At 46.2% G+C, this 12,564-nt stretch overlaps 1 protein-coding gene across 1 annotated transcript in view; it reads right to left on the minus strand.

The window, feature by feature from the left end:
• MAN1C1 (mannosidase alpha class 1C member 1) overlaps positions 1–12,557 on the minus strand; it is a 216,656-nt gene extending 204,099 nt beyond the window's left edge. Inside the window, exon 1 of the mRNA XM_069079049.1 lies at positions 11,900–12,557. Within this exon, the coding sequence (XP_068935150.1) occupies positions 11,900–12,427 (528 nt within the window). The 5' untranslated portion in view covers positions 12,428–12,557. The remainder of the gene's footprint in view (positions 1–11,899) is intronic.
• Positions 12,558–12,564: the final 7 nt, after the last annotated feature.

The following is a 12,564-nucleotide window of genomic DNA, read 5'->3' on the forward strand; positions in this document are numbered from 1 at the left end:
CTCTCTCTCTCTCTCTCTCTCTCTGTCTCTCTCTCTCTCTCTCTCTCCCTCCCTCCCTTCCTCCCTCCCCCCTCTCTCTTTCTCTCCCCCTCCCTGTCTCCCTTTCTCCCTCCCTCCCTCTCTCTCTTTCCCTACCCCCATCTCTCTCCCACTCTTTTCCTTCCTCTCATATCTTTATTCCTGTTCCCGTGTTCTCTATATATGTGTGTGCATATACATGTGTATACATACACATGCACATATACATACACATGCATATAATATGTATGCATACATGTGTATACAAATATAATACTGGCGTGTGTCTTCTATGCACCTAATTATGTCTATGTTGCCGCCCCCAATACAATGTAAGATCCTGGGAGTCAGGGCTTGTTTTTGCCTCTCTGTGTATCTCCGGCATTCACTTAGTACTGTCCCTGGCACACAGGAAGCATTTAATAAATGCTTGTCCATTGACTGACTAAGCCCAACATTTTATCACTTCTAGTACATGGGTTCTCCTCTGGGGCCTATTCTCCAGAAGCCACCAGCATACTCCATCAGGGGATTACTTCCTAGAAACCCAGAATTCAGGCCTTAAGATAACTCTAAGATATCCCCTCTCTTCAAGGGTAAAAAGTAAACAAAGCAAATCCCAGCACTTCTTCGTTAGGATTCCCCTTCCCCCATAGATCTCTCTAGAGAACTTTGTAATTTTGAAATGTATTTCCCATACCAGCCCTAGGAGGTAGGGAGTGGAAACATCCTTATTTTATTCACAAAGCTTAGAAAGGAAATGACTTGTCCAAAGTCACATGGTAAATGGCAGAGATGAGAGAATGGGGTCTAACTCCAAGCCCAGGAGCCCAGGGTTCCTTCTACTTTCCCCTGCTGACTTTCATAAGACATTTGTGTGCACTGAATGATTATTTAACCTCTGAATGAACAGAGTACATGTTTTTCAATCATCTGCCAGAAGTCCATGCTCCAGCAATTTGGCTTTTATGAATAATATCTCCTGGCATAAGGCAATTATTTATGATGTAAATTTTTTAAAGTGCCATTTGACTTCCTATAGAGCTTAGAGTAAATATTTATTTTTTAGATTTATTATTTATTAATATTATTATATTATTATTATATTTATATTATATATAATATATTATATAATTATTAATATTAAAAATATTTATTATTTAGAGTAAATATCTAAGATTGTGAAATTCTGACTTGTCATGGTATTGATGATCAATCAATGAGCAGGCATTTATTTAGCACCTACTATATGTCAGGCACCTTGCTAGGCTCTGGAAATACAAAGATAAGAATGATTTGTGTGGTGGTACATGCCATGTGAGACCTTCACATCCTGGCTGAAGAAGCCAGAAGTGGTGGATGGATTGAGCCCTGAAGTTCTGAGCTTTGGCCTTACTGTATACAGCTCAGTACTAGGAAACTCCCAGAAAGAGGGAGGGGGTGAATCAGGCTGTTTAAGGATGTGTGAATTGATCCAGGTTAGAAATGGAGCAAGTCAAAGGGATGGGGTTTGTGAGTGGTCAATGCACTTCCAGCCCCAGTGAGATAAGGCAATCCAAGCTCAAGAAACAGAAACAGACAGACAAAAAGAGACACAGAGGGAAAGAGGGAAGGAGAGAGACAGAGAAAGACAGAGAGAGGGGGAGGACAGAGAGATGGAGAAAGAGAGAGACAGAAACAGGGGCGGGGGGAGAAGGAGAGACAGACAGGCAGAAACAGACACAGAGAGAGGGAGGAAGACAGACAGAAATAAACGCACAGAGGGAGAAAGATAGACAAAGAAAGAAAGAAAGGACAGAGCTAGAGACAGAACAAGAAAGAGATTAGAATGAAACAGCCTGAATGTAATGGGATAAATATTACTGTGATATAAGAAACAGCAGATATGATGAACAGATATAAAAGACTTATATGAACTGATGCTGAGTGAAGCAAAAGCAGAACCAAGAAAACAATACAGCCAATGGCTACAACAATATAAATGGAAAGAACAACAAAAAATCAAAGCTGAATGAAATAATACTGATCAAGGCCATCGAGCTTGACTCCAAAGAAGAGATATGAAAAGGCCCCTCCCTCCACCCCTTTGCAAATGTGGGAGGTCCACCAGTATGGAAAACTGCATATAATTTTTAGATTTTTTTCAATTTATTGATTGGTTTTGTGGATTTTTTTCCTCTTCTTGCACTCTTTTTTGTTATGGGAGATGACTCTCTGGAAACAGGGAGAAAGGGGACTAGGAGACATGCAGACAATGTAAAAACAAACATAGCAACAAAATTTTATTTAATAAACAAATGACACAGTCCCTACCCTTCTGAAGGAAATCACAATCCATTAGGGTAACAAATATAAATAAATGAAAATTGTAAAAGGTAAATCAGGGTGGAAGCAGATTAGGAAAGGCCAAGTTGTAGGAGGTGCACTTGAGTGGAGCTCAGGTGAGGATGAGAAGGAGTGTTCCAGGCATGGGGAGAACCTCTGAAGAAGAGATGGAATGTTGTGGATGGGGCACAGTAGGTAGGCTGAGTAGGCAGGCTGGAGCCAGATTGGGAAGGGCTTAGAATACAAAAACAAGAGTGGCATGGTAGACAAGGGTGAGCACATTTGTCTATTACATGTAAATATGGAGAGAATCTAAGAAAACGCTAGCAGGTTAGATAGAGTCTGAGATGTCTGCAGAGTTACTGTAGTTCTGTCAGAACAGCCAAAGCCAGAACAAGACAATAATCGCACAGAAGACAAAGTCAACATAGTAATGCCTTGTTGACATAACAGCCCCAGACATCTGGACTGTGGCCATGAACCAGGAAAGATGCAAAGCAAAAAGTCTCTGAGCAGCCAAAGTAGCTGTCCAAAAGACCATGTTTCCCGCCCCCACGCTCACACAGCCCCCATAAAAGAAGCCTCAGGTTTCCGATCGGAAGCCTATTTAATTCTATATTTTTGGAAACCAGTAACATAAGACTTAGAATATTCAAGAAATATCAGCTACTGCTGATTGTTAGAAACAAGAAGTATTAGAAACCGCAAAGGAGTAACACAACCTGTCTTCCATCCCTAAAACAGCGCTTTGAACTCTAAAATCATACTCGCCTGGGGCCATTAAGTGAAGGTGTGGCTAGGTGGCACTGTGGATAGAGCATGGGGTCTGGACAGAAAGACCAGTCTATCTGAATTTAAATTTGGCTGCAAATACTTACTAATTGCATGACTCTGGGCAAGTCACTTAATTCTGTTTCACTGTGTCTCAGTTTCCTCAGGTGTAAAAGGAGAAGGAAATGGCAAATCACTCCAAGAAAACTCCAAATGGGGTCACAAAGAGTAGGACACAACTGAAATGAAGTTCGGTGAAGGGGCAATGAACCCTTTGGAGCCTAACACTGGCAGCTCCCGTTTCCCTAGCCATGTAGGGTCTTCAACAATTCTGGGAAGTCACTAGGAATTCTGGCTTCAGGGATATAACCGGCTGAGTAAGAGATGATGCAGAGGGGACAGCTCACCCCGAGTGGATGCAGCCATACTAGGCAAACCCAGGGGAGAGAAGGTCACATTCAAGAGGGTTAGTGGGAGAGTGAGAAAGGTGGAGGGACCCAGTGATAGAAGATGGACCTCAGAAAAAAAGTTGGAAGAACCCTTATGGTGCCACGAGGCAGAGGACTGTAATAGAAAGGAACATACCCCTCTCCATCTTGCCACCCGAGGGAAAGCACAAGTCTCCCCACCCTAGTTACCAGTTCAAGTATTGTCTCCATAGTACAGAAAAGGAAACCAAATTTGTGGTGCAGAGGTAAAGAATTGGACTTCAGAGTCAGAAATAACTGGGTTCAAATCCTACCTGGACAAGTCACATGACTTGGGTCAGACTCAGTTTCCCCAACCTTAAAATGGGGATTACTGGGCCAGGTAGGTGGTGTAGTGAATAGAGCCTCAGCCCTGGAGTCAGGAGGACCTGAGTTCAAATTCGGCCTCAGACGCTTAACACTTACTGGCTGTTCGACCTTGGGCAAGTCACTTAACCCCAATTGCCCTGCCTTCCCCCCTCCAAAAAATAAACTAAAATAAATAAAACAAAATAAAATGGGCATTGCCATGAGGATCAAATGAGACTATATATGTAAAAATGCTTCACAAATTTTAAAGTGCTGCAGAAATGTTAGCTATGATTATTATGCTAAGTCCAGGAACAGAGATGCCTAGGTATATCACAGGAGCTGCTCTCCTCCCCTTCTGAACAGGTATGAACATTCTGTACACAAGGTCATCTCTTTAAAGGGTCAGGCTAAAGGCAATCTGCCTTGACCCAGGCAGCCCTGGTCCCTTTCAGTCCTGGCACTGAGGAAGTTTCCTTGACAAGGCACGAGTGTGTCTGGTCGGCTTGATGCGCTGACTGACTTTATGGCTAACTTCCTACAGCTGGGCTACACCCTCAGGCTCTGCCTCCAGAATGAATAACTGAATGAAAATATGTTTACTAAAGTGCTATGTGCCAGGCACTGTACTCAATGCTGAGGGCTATACCTGGCCTCCAGAGGCAGCAGAGAAACTCTGAAAAGACAAGCATTGACAACTGATGTTTACACAGCTTTAAAGCTTGCTAAGCACTCTGTTGTTGTTCAGTCATTTGGGTCATGTCTGACTCTTTGTGACTCCATTTGGAGTTTTCTTGGAAAAGATACTAAAGGGTTTTCCATTTCCTTCTTCACTTTACAGACGAGGAAACTGAGGCAGACAGGGTTAAGTGACTTGCCCAGGGTCACGCAGCTAGGAAGTGTCTAAGGCCAAATCTATACTCATGAAGAGGAGGCTTCCTGAATCCAAGCACAGTACTTTTTCCACTGAGCACCTAGCTACCCAAGCACTTACACATATATTATCTTAATGGAGGCCCCCAACAGCCCTGTGAGGTGGGTGCTGCTGGGCTCTATTCTCCATTCTGCAGATGAGGACACAGAGGATGAGAGAAGAAACGCCTTGTTTAACTAGTCAGTATCCTGACTCCAAATCTGGGTGTTCCTCTCTGCTAGACCACATTCCTTCACCTGGCTACACAGAGATGTGGGCTAGATTCTTTAGAAGGAAAACTGAAGACCTACCAAAAAGTGTCTCATGGCCCTGCTTCAAGGATAGCATCAGACCAAGGCAATGGTGCAATGGTGGAGAAAGTGCCTGGGTCAAACTGAATGCTAAAGGAATGTAAGCCTGCAGTGCATGAGCTGGAAGCATGACACAGCAGAGAAATTCCTGGACCAAGCCCAGACCTGATACCATGGAATAACAAGGCAAAGCATCAGGGAACAAGAAAGAAAGGCAAACCCGGATCTTGCCCTTCACTGGTAATGTGAGTTATGTGAACTGTGTAGGGTGTGGCGGGGGGGGGTTGGGGGAGGAGTCAATTCTATAATGGCTCTTTACCCATTTCATTTGGGTGGAAGGGGGAAGAGGGAGCAGTGAGGTCTTAACACCAAGAAGGTGCTATAAATATGAAGGGCTATGTAGGTCCCTAGGAAAAGTGGGGAACGTTACATGACTCTCTAGAAACCCCAAATTCTTTCTCTTTATGAGGGAATCCCACTCAGATCAATACTATAAGCCTGAAGGCCTATATAGGTCCCTACGTGGAGACTCACTGGGAAAGTATCTTCATTTGGGTTAAGTTAACCAATCCCTAAAGTAAGGGATGGTAAGGGAGAAGGAAGAACAACAAATAACACATAGCAGACTTCCAGTTGAAGTCAGTGTTTCCCAGCTTTCTTGTAATAATGTCCTAGAATTATTACAACAACAATATACTACCTTAATCCCTTTTAAAAGTTCTATATGACATTTTAGACCTTTTTTTAAAGAGGAATAATAAGGAAGAATAATTGGCAGTGTTTAAATAAACCCATCCTACATTCATTGCATTGTTAGCCCAAGTGCTTGCATAGGAACATGAAACACCTTTGTGTGTGTGTGTGTGTGTGTGTGTGTGTGTGTGTGTGTGTGTGTATACCTAGCCAAATTCTAATGTTCCCCAGAGGAAACTTTGGGGCTGGGATCATAAGCCATACTTATTGAGAAGCCTCCAAGATTGAACTAGATCCATACAAGCTTAGAGATCTCATGTTGGGTTGTGTGTCTATGGTAAACTCCAAGCTTAGAAGCAATCATCTTCCCTCCATTTCTACCTACCAAGATTCCACCTGTTCTCCAAGGCCCAACTCAAATCCTGCCTCCTCTAGAAAGCTGTTTGGGATTGTCCTCATCACCCCTAGACTATGATGGTGATCTCTCTCCCCCTAGATACCACCTGTATCTCTATGAAATTTATATATACACACAATACATATATAAACACATAACACACACAAATACTATTTTCTATTTTTATTGTCTAGTGCTTTAGCTCCCCTACTAGATTAAAAGCCCCCCACCCCAGGGCAGGAACCATGTAGTATTCTGTTTTGAAAACCACCCCTCAACTAACCCTGGGCCCTCATATGAAAGGGGCACTTTAGTAAGTGTTCATTAATTTGAACTGAGAGGCTTTGACCCCTCCTCTCCCACTTCCCTGTCCCACCCCCACACACCAAAGCTAGATCTTTGCTCAAATTGAATCCAGGTCCAGAAGCAAAGGTTCTTTGGTTATCCAGCCCACTTTGAATGGCCTTGGGATGATAAGTCCTTCTGTGGAAGCAAATACCTGCAGGAAGAAGCCTCTGGGCCCCCAGGTGCCATACCATGACCAGGTCATAAGTCATTCAGTCACTATGACCAGGGTTTTCTTTCCCTTTCTGAGGGTGGAAGCATCTCAAGTATTTTCTACCATGACCAAGGTGAGTTTTACAGTTTAAGATGGAAGCAAAAAAAAAAAAAGCTCCTCAGCTGTTAACCAACTAGCCCGTCAGTCTAAGAAAGACCTGACCTGCCCTTTCACTTTATAAAAGGAGAAGCTGAGGTTGGGAAACAGAAAAGGTCTTGCCCCAGGTCTGAGCCAGGATTAGAGCCCAGGTCTCTTGACTGCCAGTGCAAAGCATTCTCCATCACGGCTCTGCTTACTTAGAATTTAAGGACCCAGAGCTAGAAAATGACTCAGACTCTCATGGATGCAGTGACCAAGCAGGACAGCAAAGGACTGATGGTGGGGCCTGCCTCCCTCAGAGGTAGTAAACTCCAGTGCAGACTGAGGCATACATTTCAGAAATGGTCCACGTTCTGGGTTGGGGGACTTATTTATTATTGGAAAAGGTTGTTAGGTGAGAAGGGTTGTTGGGATGGGGACAATGTTTTTTAAGAGCTTCAGTAAAAAAATTTTAAATTTTAAAAGAGATAAAAAGAATAATTGAGAAGAAACCCAGTCAGAAAGCTACAGTTGAGCAGTCAGATCTGTAGACAATCTGATGTCAATTCCACAGAAAAATCTTCACATGTTACAGTCAGGAAAACAAGGAGAAATCAGTTTTTGCAAGAGCAAACCTTCTTCTATAGTGTGGTTGAAATACCTACCTTTGTAATGCTCAAACATAGGAAAGGGCCATGCAAACATGCAGCTTTCTCTGACCTAAGCTCTACCAGCCCAGACCTCCCACTCACACCTGTAGGGGCAGGGAGGCCTATGGGAGAATACCAACAGACCCAGTGAACTGGAGACAACCGTGGAAAGAGGCCAGGCCCACAGCCCAAGGTTAGCCTGTTTACAGAAAGAGACTTGGCAAGATACAATCCACAGGGTGTCCCTCTCTCCTTTTCCTCCAAAGGGATCCTGGCCCTTGAATGGATATATGTCTGCTCTACAATGCTCCTCTGTTTCTTCTCTACATAAGCAGGTTAGTATTCGCATAAAGTGGGAAGCCTGGGATATACCGTACAGCCTGATGAATTAAGAGTCAGTCAAGAGATATGTGAATAAGGGGCCTTGTGGGTGACAGAGATATTTAGATATTGTAGGGAGAGGTTGGGAAGGAGAGGGGGAGGATGGGAGAGAGAGAGAGAGAGAGAGAGAGAGAGAGAGAGAGAGAGAGAGAGAGAGAGAGAGAGAGAGAGAGAGAGAGAGAGAGGAAAAAGGGAAGGGGGGGGAGGAGGAGGGGGAGAGAGAGAGAATATGAATGTATATGAGGGGTCAGGGCATGAGCAGAGCGATAGCACAAAGCTGTTTATGCAGCTTTGCCAGGGGAAAGCAGGCCAACAGGCCAGGGAGAGAGTGTCTAGGCTTAGATTTGAGAGGGGGTGTAAGCCACCAGCAGTTTCTGACCTGGGCTCATTTAGGGAGGGGGAAAGGAGGCAGTATGAGTCAGATTGGAGCAAGAGGAAGAAGTCACTGATTCTTGCTTGCTGCAGGAGCTGTCTTGGGAGCAAACCATGTATGCTGTGGGAAGGATGCATCAGGTAAGTGGGGCTCTCCAAAGACTCTCAAACCCCGGGGTTTCATTGGATGCTTTCATACAAATGGGATGGTGGCAGAGGAGAAGGGGATCATGGGGCACATCAGTGGGATGAGTAAGCACCAGGGCCAAGCTGTGGCTGCCCAAGGGGACGGAAGGGCTCCAGTCCTGAGGGAACCGTGTGTCACCATTCTTAGGCTAGGCTGGTGCTAAAGGTTCTGACTTCCCCAAAAGCCAACCTCGCTCCTGGCCTGCCCAGGCCAGGTATCCCAGAAAAAAAGCCAGCTACCCCCCAAAACAGGCCTCTTGCAGGGCCCTGAAGTCCCCCCCAGTGGTGAATCCCTCACCATAGCATGACAGGCTGGCCACCAATGCCCACCAATAGCCCACAAGTTCTGTGGGAGCCTACATCAAGCTGAAAAGGCTTCAGGAGGGAACTTGGGACAGTTGGGGTGTTTATCTTGGGAGGATCAAGTAGCCAGAACTATGAACTAGCTCACGTAAACTTTTTGAGAGAAGAGATGGCTTGGGTTTGGTCAGTGGGGTACCCAGTGCCTGTCATAGCCCCAGAGCCATTGAATTGAGTCCCCATTTAACAGAAGGGGAAGCAGGCTCATAGTGGCTCAAGGGGTTTTGCCAAGTCACACAGCAAATAAGCATCCAGCAGAATGTAAGTTTCCTGTGGGTAGCAATAGTTTCCTTTCTGTCTCTTTGAGCCCAGCAGTATCTACATAGGGCCTTTTAAATGCTTGTTGGATGAATGTCTACCATGACAACCCATGAAGGCCATCTCCTAAGGCTTATGACTGCTTGCTTCCTCCCATCTCTTCTACTTATTCCCTTTCCCTCCTGGGGCCTCAGTTTCCTCACCTGTAAAATAAAGGTGGTGGACCAGATGGCCTTTGAGCTTGTTTACAGCCCTGTATCTATAAGCCTATGATCCCATGTGCTGCCTCCAGATAACCATGGGTTGCCATCCCAGATGACCTGCCTCCAAAGTCTCAGATTCTTGACTTACTATGTCCTCCTTGTATGGGGTCTATGACCTCTGGAGGTCCCCCAGGATAGGGCAGCTGTTCTTTCTCTAACCACTAGAAGAAGCAGCTGGGGACCCAGCACCTGCCCCAAGAGAGTCCCCAATACAACAATGCTCATCTCTCAAAGACAGCACTGAATTACTACAAATGCCTGTCAAGCCTTCTATCATTCAGGTACCTCTTCTCCACCTTCATCTTTTCTTTCCTTTTAAAAGGCAACAAGGCAGCCTTTTATCTGATATTGCTCCCCATCCCCCAACTCATCTCCACCTCCATGCTATTAACTAACATCATGAGGGGAAAGAACAAAAAAACAATCAAAAGAAGGAAATGACAGCCTATTTCACAGAGTGGCAGTTGTCTCTAAAGAGATCTAGGCAGGCCACATGATAGACGGGAAAAATATGGGGCCTGGAGCCCTGTAGACTTGGGTTCGAATCACAGGCTCAGAGATTTGGAACTAAAAGGAATCTCAGAAACTGTCTATCCCCGACTCCCTCAGTTGAGGAAAGCAGGCCCAGAGAGGTGTCAAGTGTCTCACACCATGGCCACATAATGGCTAGGATTCAAATTCACGTCCTGTGACTCTGGTTCCAACAACTCTAGTACAGCCCAACTGTGTGACCTTGGGTAAGTCACTTAACTTCCCTCAATCTCACATTCCTCTCCTGTAAAATGGGGGCAATTATACCGGAAGCACTTACATGGCAATGTTGTTGCAAGTTTCAAAAGAGATTAAGGATGCAAAAGAAACATATAATAAAAATCACGGGCATAACATTTTTTGTTGTTGTTCAGTCCTGTCCAACTCTTTGTGACCCCATTTGGGGTTTTCTTGGCAGAGATGCTGGAGTGGTTTGCCATTGTCTTCTCCAGCTCATCTGACAGACGAAATTACTGAGGCAAAAAGGGTGAAGTGACTTGCCCAGGGTCACACAAGAGGTGACTGAAGCGCCATTTGAACTCAGGAAGATAATCTTCCTGACTTCAGGCCCAGCACTCTAGGCACTATGGCGCCACCTAGCTACTCATAACAGTGGTAGAGATTCAGTAAATCAAGGTGGGAGTTGGGGGTGGGGGGTCTGAAAAAAGAAAGAACCAAATTAAAAAAAAAACATCAACCAACTTTGCCAGTCCTGGTAGGTCACATTCACGAATCATGTCTCTGTGCAAGGCAATACAGACTTAAATCTTCTGTTAGCAAGTAAACAAAATTAGGACAGATTTGTTTATCATAAAGCAAGTTGGTTTTAGGTGGGGGGTAGAGGAGGAAGATGGGGGTATTCTGTCTGAAGAATAGAATCACAGATTCTGAGCTGAAAAGGAACTCAGAGGCTATCTGTCCAACCCTCCCATTTTACAGATGAGGGAACGGAGGCCCAGAAAGACTGAGTAACTTGTCCAGGGCCACACAGCAAGCATTTGAGGCAGTATTTGAAATCAGATCTTCTGGTTTCAATTCAATACTCTATCCATTATCCCACTCTGCCTCTGAAATCATCTGCAGACTTCAAAAGCAGACGTTAAAGGTTAGGGGGCTAGGTTCTAGTTTGTTTTTAATTAAAGCAGGAAAACCTCAAAAATCATTTTTAGATTTACCACCCCAATCACCACCTTTCTGGCACCAAATGATGCTTGCAGTCTCTCCAAGGGAACTAGTACAGGAAGAAAGCACTGTGCTTCCATATACCAATAACCTTCCCAGATTTCCATAACACCCTGCCTCTGTATTATCGATTCTCCTAGCCTGCACCACACACGCAATCATGTATAATTATTCTAACACTCAACAACAACAGTTAGCCAGAAAGCCTTACATGCATTCTTCAGCGATGGGTCACTGGCTTGTTAGGAACATTTCAAGCAAAGCATCACCACCCCCTAAAAAATGCATAGGTTTTATTGTGGGTACTAAGTCTTAATCCAACCCCAGAGGGATTTCCAGAAGTAATGAGACTTTAAGATGCAGGGTAGGGAGGAATCAGACAACTGGAACCTACAAATCAAAACAAACAGAAGCAGGTTTCTAGGAAGGAAACCCAGATCCTAACCTGATGGACCACTAGCTCCATGATTGGGGGGGAGGGGGTGGGCATGGGAGGGGGACTCGGGAAGACTTACTGAAAGGAAAGAGAAGGGAGGTCCGGTAAGGAAGGAAATTTGGTCACTAGGGAGGAAGAGGAGAGGTAGTAGAGTGTCCTAGTTAGGTGGGAAGACCAGAGGTTAGGGGAGACTGCAATAAAGGTCGAGGGGGGAGAAAATAAATGGAGGGGGCAGGGAACTGCTCTGAAGGGTCAAGGGGGGTAGGGCAGGAAAAGGGAAGTTTGGAAGAAGAAAAAGAGGAGGCAGAAGATTGGCCCAAGATAAGGGAAAGAGGATGGGGCCAGGGCGTGGAGGGGAGAGGGGGTAGGGGGGTGGAGGGACGAGATGAACTGCACAGAGCAATAACAGGGGCCAGGGGTTTTTTGTTTCTGTTTTTACCTCTTTGATTTTCTCCCTCTGGGCCAGGCTCTTGACGTCCAAGTTGCCCCTGGTCCCCAGCACTGGGTGCCGAAGGCGACTCCTGAACTCCTCGAAGACCAAGGTGGGCAAAGGGCGCGACTTTGGGGCTCTGGGAAGCCCAGTGGCTGCTCCCGGAGTCTGCTGACCCCGGGTGGCCCCAGCCTCTTCCCAGGGAGTGGTGGGGCCGCCTGGGGGGTGTCGCCCCCCTCGGCCAGGCCCTGCAGGGAGCGCTCCAGGGGCCGGGGCTGGGTTGGGAGGTGGCTCCTGTCCCCGGCCTTGGGCTTGGCCCCCAGGCTCAGGCTCCCCAGCCCCCGGGGCAGTGGCGAGACGCTGGGGCCGGAGAGGCAGGAAAAGTCGCCTGAAACGGTATGAGCTGGGCAGTAGGAAGAGGGCCCCGAAGCACAGGGTGATGAGGCCCGAGAGGAAGAGCAGGAAAAGGAACTTGTGTGACAGGCGCACCCCGAAGACCGAGGCTGGGGCAAAGGCGGGCGTCTTCCTCATCAACATCTTCGGCCGGAGCCTCCCGCCGTAGCGGGGCGAGGCCGCCACTGGCGGAGAGTCTCGAGTGCCGGGTGAAAAAGGCTGCGACCACTTCAAACGGGGTGTCCTGGGCCCTGGCTGCCCTGTCCTGTCCCCCCCCCCCC

Source organism: Petaurus breviceps, unplaced genomic scaffold (assembly GCF_028583685.1).
Source record: "Petaurus breviceps papuanus isolate PSGF00001 unplaced genomic scaffold, PetGlider_PUasm1.0 91041, whole genome shotgun sequence".
Lineage (NCBI taxonomy): Eukaryota > Metazoa > Chordata > Mammalia > Diprotodontia > Petauridae > Petaurus > Petaurus breviceps.